This window comes from Oryzias latipes, chromosome 9 (assembly GCF_002234675.1).
Source record: "Oryzias latipes chromosome 9, ASM223467v1".
NCBI classification, from domain to species: domain Eukaryota; kingdom Metazoa; phylum Chordata; class Actinopteri; order Beloniformes; family Adrianichthyidae; genus Oryzias; species Oryzias latipes.
The window spans coordinates 33,068,897-33,085,423 of record NC_019867.2 but is presented as its reverse complement, the minus strand read 5'-3'; the positions used below and the strand labels follow the sequence as shown (position 1 = coordinate 33,085,423).

The 16,527-nt window shown below is 43.7% G+C and overlaps 1 protein-coding gene across 3 annotated transcripts in view; it reads right to left on the bottom strand.

Annotated features, from left to right (window-relative positions):
* LOC101165133 (SH2 domain-containing protein 3C) overlaps positions 1-6,102 on the bottom strand; it is a 34,905-nt gene extending 28,803 nt beyond the window's left edge. Inside the window, exon 1 of one of the 3 annotated variants that reach the window (XM_023958911.1) lies at positions 5,617-6,102. In XM_023958911.1, the coding sequence (XP_023814679.1) occupies positions 5,617-6,065 (449 nt within the window). In that variant the 5' untranslated portion in view covers positions 6,066-6,102. The remainder of the gene's footprint in view (positions 1-5,616) is intronic. The other 2 variants (XM_023958912.1, XM_023958913.1) reach the window with 2 other exon arrangements.
* Positions 6,103-16,527: the final 10,425 nt, after the last annotated feature.

The following is a 16,527-nucleotide window of genomic DNA, read 5'->3' as shown; positions in this document are numbered from 1 at the left end:
ATATTTATTTAACTAAATGTCATATTAATCCAATTCAATTGATATTTTTTCCATCTTAATTAATGATGATTCTTGAACTCTCATATGTCTAAGTTTGAGCTGGCAGATATGCTCATTTTTATAACAATAAAAAGAACAAATCACTGTGTGATTGGTGCGTTCGTTCATTGAGGAATTTTCCGATATTGTCAACATAATTGGACTGAAGGGGTGCTATATAAACTCATCATCCTCTCCCTCCCTCTCCCTCATGGTGCAGTGACTTGAGCAAAGTAGGACAAAATAACTCGTCAAAACACGGTAAAACAGCTAAACAACTAAACACATTTGGTCAAAAACCCACACTTAAACCCAAATCCGTCCAGACAGGCAAAGGGAATGGCATCCCACAATCCCTTGCGGTGCCGATCTAACAGCAGCACCACAGTTACACCTACTTAAATGAATTAATTTGAATGAAAGCAAAATAACTACCTAACTAACAAACTAACCTTCAACTAAACCTGCTCCAGACCAGGTTATGTTCAGAGCATGAGTTGCTATGGCAACTTGACATACCCTGAAACATACCTCCATTTCTGGAACCGAAAGCTGAGGTTATCAACTTCCTTAGCCTCAAACTTACCGTGGGAGCTAGCATAACCTGCTTTCTGGAATAACCCCCTGGTCTCACATAGCAGTCATACTTGTAAATCTGAATATGGAATGCCTCTGAAACACATTCATCTGACTTAAACACACATAATACTGATCTTAACATTCACTTTCTCTCCAAACTCTTGCTGATCTCCTTTTTGGTGTTGGGGTAGTTTAATACCCAAAGTTTTCAATGGAGATCTTTGTTTTATGTATCTGAACGGAGCCTTATGCCAAACTAGAAGAAACATAGAATAAATCTTCTTTACTAAAATTAATTTACTGAATCAGAGAGCCATAAATGTCTTTGCAAGGAGATAACAACAACAATAATAATAATAATAATAATAATAATAATAATAATATTAATAATAATAATCTATCTATCTATATACCCAGGCTGTGTCCCACCAAAGTGGGGTAGCCTAGACAGGGCACACATTCTTAACTCCCTCCTTATCTTCCCCAAACCCTCCTCCTTCTTCAAGGACCCAATCTTAAGGGTTCCCAACTCTGCCCTGTCCGTATTTAGGAATATAGCTACAGGGGAGAAGATTCCCAGTCATCTCACTCCGTCCCTTTTAGTCGCCTTTTATGACACGCAGGGAATACGTTGGTAGTATTCAATGTATATTTCTATTGTATATTTTAAATACATTTTAGAGTCACTGTCTTATGAAAGGCTCAGATCTGGGTTTGAAGGTTCATCATCTCTTGTTGTGGAGGGAAAATCCACCCAATCTTTTTCTTTCTCTCTTTTTCAAATGTCAAAATAGTTTCTGTTCTGCAAACTGTTTCCATATTTAGTTTCTAATCTGAAGTTTGAACCAGTCCGACATAGCCCTGGGTATAAAAAATGTTTAACAACACTGATCAACATCAAGAGAAAATCTATTCAGAACCCTTCTCACACGGAGTCTTTCAGTTGAGTTTTGCTTTCATCTGTTTTTATTTTTGGGTTCATTCTGTTCAGTGTGTCACTTTTTACCACGGTCACTTATGTTCACAGTTCTGAACACATTTCAACCACGTGACTCAGAATAAACACACAGGTCTGGCATCAACCATCATTCCAGCAAAGGTCATCTGTCAGCATCGACCCGGAAAGACGGCAGTCTTGGGTCCACCTGTGCCCTTTTTGTCCTTTTTCTGCTGCCTAGGTGGTCAGAGCAAGTCACTGAACATCCATTGACCATCAATGACACATGCGGAGCTAAAAAAGACCCGATAAAAACCAATGAAGGAGATCCTGTGCTGCCTTTGTGGAAATGAGTTGTGTTTCGGCTACACACAGTGTGACAAACAAGTGACAGAGTCGTACTTCTGTGCGTCTTCAGACAAGATGTTGTTGTATTTTTCTCCTGATTTATGAGAATGTTTCTTTTTTGACCGCTTTGAGCGGCTGGTCATGCATCACATCAAGTCTACCCTCCCCCCCACTCTGGACCCCTTCCAGTTTGCATATCGGTCTAACCGTTCGACCGATGATGCCATCTCAACAGACCTCCACTCAGCCCTCACTCACCTGGAAACAAAAGACTCTCATGTCAGAATGCTGTTCATTGACTTCAGCTCCGCCTTCAATACAGTCACCCCCCCCAGCAGCTCATGCACAAGCTGGACCAACTTGGACTCAACACCTCCCTGTGTAACTGGCTGCTGGACTTTCTGACAGGGAGACCACAGGCAGTCCGTGTCGGCAACAACACCTCCATCACCATCACAATGAACACAGTGGTCCGCCAAGGATGTCTGCTGAGCCCCCTTCTCTTCACTCTGCTGACTCACGACTGCACCCCAACATCAAGCTCCAACCTCTTCATCAAGTTTGCGGATGACACAACAGTGGTGGGTCTCATCAACAACAACGATGAGACCCCCTACAGGAGGGACGTGAGCAGGCTGGCTCTGTGGTGCAAAGACACAACACTGCATCACTCGCCAAGAAAGCCCAACAATGCCTGTACCTCCTCCGCAAACTGAAGAGGGCCAGAGCTCCTCCCCCCATCATGCAGATCTTCTACAGGGGGGCCATCGAGAGCATCCTGACCATCTGCATCACCGTGTGGTACGGAGCCTGGACCGCATCCTGCCGGAAGACTCTGCAGCACACTGTGAAAACGGCTGAGAAGATCGTTGGTGTCCCTCTCACTAGCCTCTCGGACATTTACCACTCCCCCCTCATCCGCAAAGCCATCAGGATTGCAGGGGACCCCTCCCACCCATCCCAGAGACACTTCCTCCTGCTGCCATCAGGGAGGAGGCTGCAATGTCTGCAGGCCAGAACCAGCAGACTAAAGGACAGTTCCCTCCACCAGGCAATAAGGACACTCAACTCCCTCCCTGCCCTCCCCCCTCTGGCCCCTCCACTCCATCCTACAATCTCACATTGAAAACTTTCACACCAGTTCAGAACACCATCTTCAACAAAGACTGCCATCACTGACTCATCCACTTACTGTTCTCAGCACTGTTGTCACTTTAAACTGCAACTTTAATCATGTCATTGCTCTTTTGCTCTGTTTAGATTACTGTTATTCTTCTCATTATTACTGTCATTTTATCTATTTTGTTTATGTTGTTTATTTATTATTTAAATGCTGCTTGCACTGTGGGGTGAGAGAAAAGTAATTTCATCTGTGCTGTATGTCTTGTATATGCAGTATACTTGACAATAAAGCTGACTTTGACTGACTTGACTTTTGACTTTGGATTGACACCTTAAGTTAGGTTAGGTTAAGTTAGGTTGGGTTAGGTTAGGTTAAGTTAGGTTGGGTTAGGTTAGACTCGGTTAGGCTAGGTTAAGTTAGGTTGGGTTAGGTTAGACTCGGTTAGGCTAGGTTAGGTTGGGTTAGGTTAGGTTAGGTTAAGTTAGGTTGGCTTAGGTTAGACTCGGTTAGGCTAGGTTAGGTTCGGTTAGGTTAGGTTGGGTTAGGTTAGACTCGGTTAGGCTAGGTTAGGTTGGGTTAGGTTAGGTTGGGTTAGGTTGGGTTAGGTTAGGTTAAGTTAGGTTGGGTTAGGTTAAGTTAGGTTGGGTTAGGTTAGACTCGGTTAGGCTAGGTTAGGTTGGGTTAGGTTAGACTCGGTTAGGCTACGTTAGGTTGGGTTTGGTTGGGTTAGGTTAGACTCGGTTAGGCTAGGTTAGGTTGGGTTAGGTTAGGTTGGGTTAGGTTAGACTCTGTTAGGTTAGGTTGGGTTAGGTTAGGTTAGGCTAGGTTAGGTTGGGTAAGTTTAGACTCGGTTAGGCTAGGTTAGGTTGGGTTAGGTTAGGTTGGGTTAGGTTGGGTTAGGTTAGGTTGGGTTAGGTTAGGTTAGGTTAAGTTAGGTTGGCTTAGGTTAGACTCGGTTAGGCTAGGTTAGGTTCGGTTAGGTTGGGTTAGGTTAGACTCGGTTAGGCTAGGTTAGGTTGGGTTAGGTTAGGTTGGGTTAGGTTAGGTTAAGTTAGGTTGGGTTAGGTTAGACTCGGTTAGGCTAGGTTAGGTTGGGTTAGGTTAGACTCGGTTAGGCTACGTTAGGTTGGGTTAGGTTAGACTCGGTTAGGCTAGGTTAGGTTGGGTTAGGTTAGGTTGGGTTAGGTTAGACTCGGTTAGACTCGGTTAGGCTAGGTTAGGTTGGGTTAGGTTAGGTTAGGCTAGGTTAAGTTAGGTTAGACTCGGTTAGGCTAGGTTAGGTTGGGCTAGGTTAGGTTGGGTTAGGTTAGACTCGGTTAGACTCGGTTAGGCTAGGTTAGGTTGGGTTAGGTTAGGCTAGGTTAAGTTAGGTTGGGTTAGGTTAGACTCGGTTAGGCTAGGTTAGGTTGGGTTAGGTTAGGTTGGGTTAGGTTGGGTTAGGTTAGACTCGGTTAGACTCGGTTAGGCTAGGTTAGGTTGGGTTAGGTTAGGTTAGGCTAGGTTAAGTTAGGTTAGACTCGGTTAGGCTAGGTTAGGTTGGGCTAGGTTAGGTTGGGTTAGGTTAGACTCGGTTAGACTCGGTTAGGCTAGGTTAGGTTGGGTTAGGTTAGGCTAGGTTAAGTTAGGTTGGGTTAGGTTAGACTCGGTTAGGCTAGGTTAGGTTGGGTTAGGTTAGGTTGGGTTAGGTTGGGTTAGGTTAGACTCGGTTAGACTCGGTTAGGCTAGGTTAGGTTGGGTTAGGTTAGGTTAGGCTAGGTTAAGTTAGGTTAGACTCGGTTAGGCTAGGTTAGGTTGGGCTAGGTTAGGTTGGGTTAGGTTAGACTCGGTTAGACTCGGTTAAGCTAGGTTAGGTTGGGTTAGGTTAGGTTAGGCTAGGTTAAGTTAGGTTGGGTTAGGTTAGACTTGGTTAGGCTACGTTAGGTTGGGTTAGGTTGGGTTAGGTTAGACTCGGTTAGGCTAGGTTAGGTTGGGTTAGGTTAGGTTGGGTTAGGTTAGACTCGGTTAGGCTAGGTTAGGTTGGGTTAGGTTAGGCTAGGTTAAGTTAGGTTGGGTTAGGTTAGACTCGGTTAGGCTAGGTTAGGTTGGGTTAGGTTAGGTTGGGTTAGGTTGGGTTAGGTTAGGTTGGGTTAGGTTAGGTTGGGTTAGGTTGGGTTAGGTTAGGTTAAGTTAGGTTGGGTTAGGTTAGACTCGGTTAGGCTAGGTTAGGTTGGGTTAGGTTAGACTCGGTTAGGCTACGTTAGGTTGGGTTAGGTTAGACTCGGTTAGGCTAGGTTAGGTTGGGTTAGGTTAGGTTGGGTTAGGTTAGACTCGGTTAGACTCGGTTAGGCTAGGTTAGGTTGGGTTAGGTTAGGTTAGGCTAGGTTAAGTTAGGTTGGGTTAGGTTAGACTCGGTTAGGCTAGGTTAGGTTGGGTTAGGTTAGGTTGGGTTAGGTTGGGTTAGGTTAGGTTGGGTTAGGTTGGGTTAGGTTAGGTTGGGTTAGGTTAGGTTGGGTTAGGTTATCATTATTTATTGTCATTTGGGCCAACTCCCTTACGATCAACAGGTTTTACCTTTATCTCATCTACACAAGTCTTTAATAACCGTACCCACCTGTCAGTGGTCAACGATTCTTGTGTCGTCTTGATGGCGTCCTGCTGCCCCTCGGTCTGCGGGGGCTTGTGGCTGGGGGCTGTAGCAGATATTGGGTCCATTGGAATGTAAACATCCTGCTTGTCAAAAGCTGTGCCGCTCTCCTCCGGACCTCTGCCAGTGTTTGAGGCCCGCTCTGTCCTGAATTTGGTCGCCGTAGTCTTGGGTTTGTCAGACAGAAGTCTGGCAGGTGAAGTGACACCTGGGGTGGGAACACCAGAAAGCGGTTCAGGCGGCTTCATGCTGGAGGGGCTGCAGCCAGATAAAGCAGAGAATAGGGGAGGATGTAGTAGCTCTCCCTGCTCCCTCCGCTCCACATTCACCGCCTCTCGCTCCTCTGGCTTCACCCTCCTCCTTCTCTCTGTCAGTCGAGGGCAGCTCAGCTTCAGCCTCTCTTTGTGTGGCACCATGGGCCGGTGTGCTGGGGGCTGTGAGGACGACCCCCCCACCCCCCCCCACCCCCCGGAGAGGAGGGCAGGAGGAGGACGGTCAGGGTCTACAATGTGCAGCAGCGGACTCCCTCCTCAGAAAAGAAGGTCTGAGGTCAAACTGAAGACAGAAGCAAAGGCTAATGTTTAGGAATCAAACTACAGCACAAAACAAAGTCGTCTGGCCCTTCAGCTTCCACAGCGGGGCTTTACTTTATTTATTCTTTGCACATTTTCCTAAAGGTCAAGTCCTTCTCAGATGAATGAGAACATCTTTGCTCTATGAGGTTTTGGTGACTTAGACTTTTTCTAAAATGGAAAAGGAATTTTCCCAGAATTCTGTTGTTTCCAAAAGTGATTTTTGATAGAATCTAGGTCATTTCATCATTTTAAAAGACTTGTGGGTTTTTTATGTTTGTTCTTCTTTTATTTAGATTTTAGTCTGGAATTAAAAACCCAAACTTTGGTCCGTTCCTGATCACATCTTTAATTTGGCCCCATCTGATCCGAGGTTCCAATTCTTTCTTTCTTTGAAATTGTGAGCCACTCGGTTCTGCAGGAGGAGCGGAGGCCTGCAGAACACAGGTACGTGTACAGAGACTGTGTACAGGTGTGCAGAATCATGTGGGCCACAGGTGTCCAAGGAGCTGATGTCCATTTGAGACATGAGGACAGCTGTTGGGGGTTCAGTCAGTGGTTCAGCGGTCTGATGCTCTGCAGACTGAAACGCCTCCATGTTCTGACCTTCTCTTTCCCACAGCGGCTGCTGGATGCTTCACAGCTCCTCTGATCTGAGGGGTCCAATCAGGGGCAACTGAGATGGAGCGGCCGTCCTCTGATTCCAAGATCACTGGTTCAGTTCCCGCTGTGCCCTCCCACGTGCAGGCGGGGGGGGGCGGTCGTGGTGCAGCGGTAGGGCGGTCGACCCATGATCGTAAGATTCCAGGTTCAATTCCCGCCTTGCACGCCCATGTGTGGAAGTGTCTTTGGGCAAGACACTAAACCCCACCTTGCCTCTGGTGGGAGGTTGGCGCCAGTGCTCGGCAGCAGAGCCGCCGCCAGTGCGTGCATGGGTGCGTGCATGGGTGCGTGCATGGGTGCGTGCATGGGTGCGTGAATGGGACTGAATGGGACTGTGACTGTAAAGCGCTTTGGGCCTTCGATATATCGATATATATTCGATCTGTAAGTATACGCCATTTACCATTTACCATTTACGTGTCCTTAAGCAAGACTCTGAGCCCCAGGTTGCTCCTGGTGGTTACAGGTTGGCGCCTTTGTTCGGCAGCAGAGCGGCCATTAGTGTGTGGATGTGGGCCTCTGGGTGAACGGGACTGTGAACTGCAAACAAAAAGAAGGAGAACACAAAGCAGTGGCTGACAGCTAAAAAACAGAAATTTGCCTTTTTTCTTTTTTTTTTACAGAAAAACCTCAAACAGCAGACATCTGAGTGAAAGTGTCAGCAGCTTCCAACACATGGAAACATGGGAATTACAGCAACCATTGATTTTTATGTCAGGCTTTATGAATAATGATTTCCTCAGAGATTTCCGAAGAAATATCTGAACTAGAATTATGTGTGTGATCATTTTCCCTTCATTCTGAAATGTTAAATCAGTAAATCAAGATGTGTAATGTGTACGGAAGCCTGGCTGTTTTCCCACACAGACATGCAGCCAAAGCACAGACACACCCACCCCCTCCCAAAGTCCACCAACACGGGCAGGACCCAGCACTCGTCATCCTTCAGATGCACTGATTCAGATCAATCCGTGGTCGACGTGTACCCAGGTTCAGGTGCAATAAGCGATCCTTTATGCCTGAACGTCCGCCAGTTCAGGAGGCATGGGGGAGTCAAATTCAAGTCACGTCTAACCTGCAGACAGCGATCCCTGGAAATGTTTTAGCATTTACAGTAAGCTGCTCCTCTTGAATCTCTTTCCTTTTCGTTTGTGAGAAAACTGTTGGGAAGCAGAAATCTGTTCTACATGATGGACATGCGCGAAAGGACGGGCTGGCTGTCACTTCTGTTTTCTTGAGGCCTCCACACTTGTTATATTTCCTCCTACTGTTAAAGTGAATGAGTGACAGTCTTCAGGGATGTTCAAGTCCTCGGTTCTGTTTGCAGTCCATGTTGACAGAGCAGCGTTTCCCAGCCCTGGGGGGTATTCCAGAAGTCATGTTTAAACTCCCCTGACTTTAACCCTGAACTCTGGCTGAAATCCGCCTGAACTTGCTTACTCTGGGTATGTCGGTTCCAAAAGACCGGATATGAGTTAGCGTAATTACGCTCCACTTGGTAACCCTGGGTTAATGCACGTGCACAGCAGGTACATAAAGACATTCTCAATGGATCACCGATTTCCGGAGTTACCATGGAAACGTGTGGAGAAAAAAAAAGAGAGCGCGACACTTCAGTGAGACGGAGTCTGAGATTTTAATGACGGCGTATGAAGATTATACGTCCATCAAAAAAGTAATACGGCTGCATCATCAGCAAAAGAAAGAGTTTCTGTTTGGAGAAAACGCATGACTTTCTATCTCATTTCTATTTTTCTTGTGACGCATATATATACTGTAAGGTGCAGGACTGTCATGCAGGAAATCTGGGTTCGATTCCCGGGGCGGAATGAACAATTAATGGAAATGGCAATGGACATGTATCAATTGGCATGGAAATGGGGCAAATACCATAACAATAGAAATGGGGCAATAACCATAACAATGGCGAGCAATTACCATCACCCAGTGAGGGACCTTGGGCAAGACCCTAAACGCTACCGCCTACCTCACAAGGTAGGGTCAAAACGCATGACTTTCTATCTCATTTCTATTTTTCTTGTGACGCATATATATACTGTAAGGTGCAGGACTGTCATGCAGGAAATCTGGGTTCGATTCCCGGGGCGGAATGAACAATTAATGGAAATGGCAATGGACATGTATCAATTGGCATGGAAATGGGGCAAATACCATAACAATAGAAATGGGGCAATAACCATAACAATGGCGAGCAATTACCATCACCCAGTGAGGGACCTTGGGCAAGACCCTAAACGCTACCGCCTACCTCACAACATGAGAGACAACGAACCACATGTCATGCCGGCTCAGACGTCGCCCAGCCAAACAAGGTCTGCGTCAGGTGCTGGGGGACCAGAGCACCCTGATGGAAAGTGGGCTACTGGAACAATACGGAAATGGACTAGATGTGAGAACGAGGTTCTGTTAGAATGCTACTACTCAAGTAATCCCACCCAGAGGGGTTACATGCAGAGAATGTGGAAGGAATGGATGCTTCGAAACCCACAATCAAGGCTAACTGCCAAACAACTGGTAGCCCAGTGCTCTAACATCCACAAGCGGCAACTCCTGTCACAACTTGAGATTGAAGCGTTACAATACAATGGCAATACCACGGGAGAGCCAGAACAACAGGTCAGAAAGGAGGCTATACCACACTCCCACCCTGAGATTGGTTACACAGCCCCACCACAGATACGCTGAGCGAGGCAGCAACTGACCTGAAAGACAAGATCATGTCTAGAATGTACACTAGGCAACCCCGACACCAGCTGCAACGGTTAAGTGATGTACCGCCTGAAAGTCTACTGGAAACTGTGAATGAAGCATTGAGGGCAATTCCTACCACAACAATCAAAAATACCAATGAACTGGTTTACACTTCAGCAGCAGTGATCCTTGAGATGCTTGGATACGAGAGCAACCATGGAAGAAAACAGTACCCACCAATGGAAGCAACGGTTAGAGGCCAAAATCAAGGCAACTCTGAAGGACGTGAGTAAGCTGACAGAGGCTCAAAGAGGTACAATGAGAAAGCAAGTACCTAAGAAATACAGCCAGATGCCCATACCTGAAGCACTGGAAACTGCCAAACAAAGGCTCCTAGCCTTGAGCAGCCGCCTAAAGAGGGACACAAGAGACAATGAAGCCAGACGGATAAACAGGCTGTTTGTAACTCAGCCTGCGAAAGTGTACACTCAGTGGGAGGGTCAAAACAGCCGAACAGACCCACCAAGGCTGGAAACTGAACAGTACTGGAAAAGTATATGGGAGAAAGAGACAGCACATAACAGCAATGCCCAATGGCTGGTCTCTCTGAGAAAAGAACATAGCAACCTCCCTGAACAGAATCCAGTAACCATCACAGTGGCAGACATCCGAGAAAGAGTCTCAGGTATGAAGAACTGGACAGCACCGGGCCCTGACATGATACATGCCTACTGGCTAAAGAAGCTTACCGCACTCCACGAGCACCTGGCAGCACAAATGAACCAGCTGCTAAGAGATGGGACTCACCCCGAATGGCTAACGGAAGGGCGAACGATCCTAATCCAGAAGGATCCCTCAAAGGGTGCAGTCCCATCCAACTACCGGCCAATAACCTGTCTGTCCACAACATGGAAGCTCATGTCAGGCATCATTGCAACTAATATATATATATATATATATATATATATATATATATATATATATATATATATATATATATATATATATATATATATATATATATATATATACATATATATATATATATATATATATATATATATATATATATATATATATATACATATATATATATATATATATATATATATAAAATTAGTAAGTAAAATTTTTTCAATCTAATTTCTTACGTCTATAAAACTTAATTAGTGTTTATACAACTCAAATTTACATATTTATCTAACTGTCATATTCCTCCAATTCAATTAATCTTTTTTCCATCTTAATTTATTAAAATTCTTGAACTCTCATATGTCTAAGTTTGAGCCGACAGGTATACTCAATAAAAAGAAAGTAGAAATATACACAGAAACATAGGCTCATTTACTAATTTTCTGACATTGTAATCACTTTAACCCAACAGTAGGGGTGCTAAATAAATTGATCATCCTCTCCTTCACTCTCACTCATGGTGCAGAGACTTAAGCATAGTAGGACAAAATAACTAGACAAAACACGGTAAAACAGCTAAACAACTAAACACATTTGGTCAAAAAGCCACACTTAAACCCAAATCCGTCCAGACAGGCAAAGGGAATGGTATCCCACAATCCCTTGCGGTACCGATTTAACAGCAGCACCAAAGTTACACCTACTTAATTGAATTAATTTGAATGAAAGTAAAATAACTTTCTGAAAACCACGTGTTATTTTTAAGCTGACTGAATAAAAAAATTGATTTATCTTAACTGAAGCTAATAATTCAGTTAGATCAAAGTATAAAGTTTATCTTTCCAACATCCATATGTGGTCTTATCACCCTCTCATGGTGGAAAAAGTATTATCTGAGCTTCTTCATCCACTAAATCATCTTCAAATGGACACGCCATGCTGCTTCACCTCTCTGAAAACAAACTAACCTTCAACTAAACCTGCTCCAGACAAGGTTATGTTCAGAGCATGAGTTGCCATGGCAACTTGACCTACCCTGAAACATACAATCAGGACCATCAATATTTGGACAGAGACACATTCGTTCTAATTTAGTTTCTGTACATTACCACAGTGAATGTTAAATAAAACATCTCAGATGCCATTCAAGTGCAGACTTTCAGCTTTTATTCCATGGGTTGAACAAAAAGATTGCATAAAAATGTGAAAAACTAAAGCATTTTTTAAACACAATCCCTTCATTTCATGGGCTGGTAAGTAATTGGACAAATGAAATAAGTGAAAACCAAATGGTCATTCCTAATATTTGGTTGAAAAGCCTTTGTTGGCGATGACAGCCTGAAGTCTTGAACTCATGGACATCACCAGATGCTGGTTTTCTCCTTCTGAATGCTCTGCCAGGCCTTTACTGCAGCAGCTTTCAGTTGCTGTTTGTTTGTGGGCCTTTCTGTCTGAAGTTTAGTCTTCAACAAGTGAAATGCTGCTCAATTGGGTTCAGATCAGGTGACTGACTTGGCCATTCAAGAATATTCCACTTCTTTGCTTTAATAAACTCCTGAGTTGCTTTGGCTGTATGTTTTGAGTCGTTGTCCATCTGTATTATGAAAGGCCGTCCAATCAGTTTGGCTGCATTCACCTGGATCTGCGCAGACAGGGCTGCATTCACCTGGATCTGCGCAGACAGTCTGTCTCATAACACCCAGAATTCATTGGGCTGCTTCTGTCCTGTGTCACGTCATCAATAAACACTAGTGTCCCAGTGCCACTAGCAGCCATGCACGCCCAGACCATCACACTACCTCCACCGTGTTTTACTGATGATGTAGTGTGCTTTGGATCAGGAGCTTCTCCACGCTTTCTCCATACTTTTCTCTGGCCATCATTCTGGTAGAGGTTGGTTTTGGTTTCATCTGTCCAAAGAATGTTTTTCCAGAACTTTTTAGATGCTTTTTAGCAAAGTCCAATCTAGCCTTCCTATTCTTGAGGCTTCTGAGTGGCTTGCATCTTGCAGTGTTCCCTCTGGATCTACTTTCATGCAGTCTTCTTTTGATGGTAGACTTGGATATTGATCCGCCTACCTCCTGGAGAGTGTTGTTCACTTGGTTGGCTGTTGTGAACGGGTTCCTCTTCACCATGGAAATGATTCTGCCATCATCCACCACTGTTGTCTTCCGTGGACGTCCAGGTCTTTTGGCGTTGCTGAGTTCACCAGTGCTTTCTTTCTTTGAAAGCTGTCCTGCGTTTTCTTTCCTACTCTGCTCTGACAAAGACGGCGTTAAAGTCTCAACAGTCCTTGATGATTTCAACAGGTGTGTTTGTGCCCTGAGGACAGGTGTTGGGAAAGGGCAGCTTTGGGTGGATGAAAGCGGAAAAAGAAGCTGCAGCCTGCAGGCCAAACCTCCCATGCAGAGCAGAGCTCAGAGGGTTGGCCCTGGGAAAACAGACATGTCTATGTCTGAATGCTAGTGCTGTCTTCCCAGATTGGTGCTGGAACAAACAGACGTTTGTGATAAACGTCTATCAGAAAACTGCTCTCTGTGCTTCTCACACTGTCTGACTCATCACTGAGCTGCATCTTAGTGCAGCTGCCGCTGTGGCGGCCTGACTGCTGCGTATAGGAGCAGGACTGAACAAGGACAGTCATGGTACTGACTGATGCTCAGCATGACTTCCATCTCTTTACTGATTTGAAACTTCTGCGCATTAAACAAACAAGAAGTCTAAAACCAGAGAGAAAGGGTTTTTCACACAGGAACATGTTCCTTCTAGAAGCTGCAGCTTCTGCTTTAATCTGAACTTTTCTTCAGCCACATTGGAAACAGCCTTTTATGATGAAGTTTCAAAATAAATCAACTGTAATGTACTTCAACTTTTTTAAAGACCCAAACCAATGAAAGAGGTGTTTTTGGTGTTTTTAAAATGTTTTTGTAGCATTTTCCTCATGATGGAGGACATTTAGTAAAGAATTTAAGATGAAACTGCATTTCTGAGCATTTCTTATTCCAATTATGATGAATCCGGACGAGAACCCGCGATTTGAAAAAGCTCTTTTGTGATGCAGCTACTGAGATGGGCGGGGCTACAAGCTCCCTGCTCTGCTCCATTCTGATTCATGGTTTTCCTGCAGACGTTCCCTGGAATGAGCTGGAATGTGGATCAGAACTGGACGGCTGCAAAGCTCGATACTGCTGCACCGCTAATGTTAGGAGCTGTAAGCTAGCAGGAGAGAGCGTAAGCAATGGGATGATGGGAAGTCAGCGGAGACATCTGTGTCAACAGACCTGCCCACAACTTAGAGGCAAATTTCTGAAGCACTCCTGCCACTCTGCAGAAACTATGTCCTAGAAAATGACTCAGGTTTTTGGATTTTGGCTGACAACGACATCATCAGAATGAAAAGACCACCGGGACCACTTTGGGAGTTTAACCCTTATGCAATCATAGATGACCCCCCCCCCCCCTTCCATTGACGTGTTCCCCCTACCATGACAAAGGTGGATAAAGGTGGAAAGATTTCATGTAATCCATGGACACCAGTGAAGATCACAAATCATTGAAGAAAAAAGGTTCAGAGCACTGTCTATTGGGTCTAGATGACCCATCTTCAACGTCAAAGTGCCTAGGATACCACAAGGGTTACAGCTGTTGTGTCTATGGATGAAAAGGACATAAACAGGAGCTTTATAGACATTTTGTACCAGTTGTGCTGTTGAATCTCCTGCAGTGATCCTGTTTAACCACTAGATGGCAGCAGAGTCAGTCCAAAGCTGGATTTCTGGTTGCTGATTAAACTCCACATTGCTCAGGTGTAGAAAGGAGCCAGGAGGAGCTCTCTGTTTCTGATGGAAGTCCGTCATTAGAAAGCGTTTGTTCCTGGTTTGCTCCTAAAGGAAGGATATGTGAGTTATTTCAAAATGTAAAATCAAGAGACATGCTAACAGCTGTTTTTGTTTTTTTAGATGAGCAGTTGTTGCCTATTGGGTCATTCCTGGGAGACATTTCAGCTTTGTGACATCTAAGAAGTATATCATTTTGATTACACTTTATAAAAAGGGTCTCCTTCTTAGTTCTAGTTGAGGCATAATAATGCATTAGGTCTAATTAACTATTAACTAAAGCCTTAGGAGCCACTTTAAAGCATTACTTTGCATTACTATGTTTCGGTTACAAGTTTAAGTTTGCCGACTGGGAAAAATGTGAAAGAAACTCTTTTTAAAACTACTTCAAATATTAAGGATCCAGTTATGTTTCAAGCAATGCTTCATGTCTCATGAAACGGAATGTTTCTTTTCAAGCCTTCTGACAGTCATTGCAGATTACAAACTACAAAATACTTTTCATTCATTTATCCATTTAAACTCCTTAATGACCTCAGTTACAGTGATCTATATTGTAAAAATGCGTCACAAAAGAATGAATTCATCTAGAATGTGTAAAACATCACATAAATCTTTGTTCACTAAGATACAAAGATGCTTCTAAATTGATGAGAGATCCTATTTTCCCATTTCAACGGAGGGACACAGAAACAGAGTTCCAGATATAGAAACCAGTCAAAGGCTCAGATATTGATTAAGAGATTTTGTCATGAAGCACAACCCTTAAGTCCTCTTCAAACCTAGAATATGTTTGTGGAACAGGGGGAAAATGTAATTAATGCATTAACATTTTTATGTGGCTAGAATATAGAAACACCTCAAAGAGGCAGAGAATCCAGACTGATAGGATGGTGATGGAGAACCAACCAGTCATTGTAGTGATAGATAAAGAACAGAGGAAAGCCGTTGTGGTGGATGTGGCAGAGCCAAGCGATGGGAACATCAGGAAGAAGGAACATGAGAAACTGGAGAAATACCAGGGACTCAGAGAAGAACTGGAGAAAACCTGGAAAGTGAAGGTGACAGTGGTGCCTGTGGTAATTGGAGCACTGGGGGCAGTAACCCCCAAGCTGGAGGAGTGGCTACAACAGATACCTGGAAAGACCTCAGACCTCTCAGTCCAGAAAAGAACAGCTCATCCAGTGTTTTTCAACCTTTTCTGAGCCACAGCACACTTTCTCCTGGACAAAAATGCCGCAGCACACGAGCATCCAAAAATGAAAAAAGTAGAAACTCTGTACTGATGGACAGTCCCTCCATGACCTCACGTGCATTTTATGATAATTGTGGCAGAAAAAAAAAGCTGGAAGTTGCAGCAGTTTTTTCTAAAAGATGGAGTAAAAGTTAAGTTATAATTTCAGCTAAATTATTTGACATTTTACTCTGGTTGTTGTTTTTTCCCTCTAGTTTATTTACATAAAATTTTATGTAACCTCACACAAAAACAAACATATTCTATCTAAATAGTGATTCATTTGTTAAATATTTTTTTAAATGTTGGTGCAAAGGCAACTGTAATTTTTGAACAATATGATCACAATATGTTTGATACATTTTACACAGAAAGACTAACATTATATTGATGTTTTCTGTAGATAAACAAAAAGTAAACATGTTGAAGTTTTATTAGTTTTTCTTTTGTCTTAATCAAAGATGAAGTCTTTGAAAACTTTAACAGAAATGTTTTATTTCTTTTGAGATGATTAAATTGTTCCCATTTAGTTTTATTGTGTCTGTAGGCCACTTCACCTTCATCCTGTTTCTTAAATGTTGTTATTACTTTTATTTAAGCTTAACTTTTCATTTTCCAAAGTGACTGAAGTCTGAGAGCAAATTTTTCCTTCAATCCAGACTTTATTAGAAAAGTGCTTCAGTTAGAAAGATGACTTGTCTTTAACAGAATCATATAAAAAGTATTTTATGGTCCTTCATATTCCTAACTACTCAGTGTTTTATCAGGGCCTGTTTGGATAAACTCAGAGCTGAAATCCTGGAGATGGAAATGTTTTTAGATCAGTGAATGGGTCATTTTCCATGGTACACCTGGGGGGTCTTCCAGAAAGCAGGTTCTGCTAGCTCCCACGGTAAGTTTGAGGCTAAGGAAGTTGATAACCTCAGCTTTCTGTTCCAGAAATGGAGGT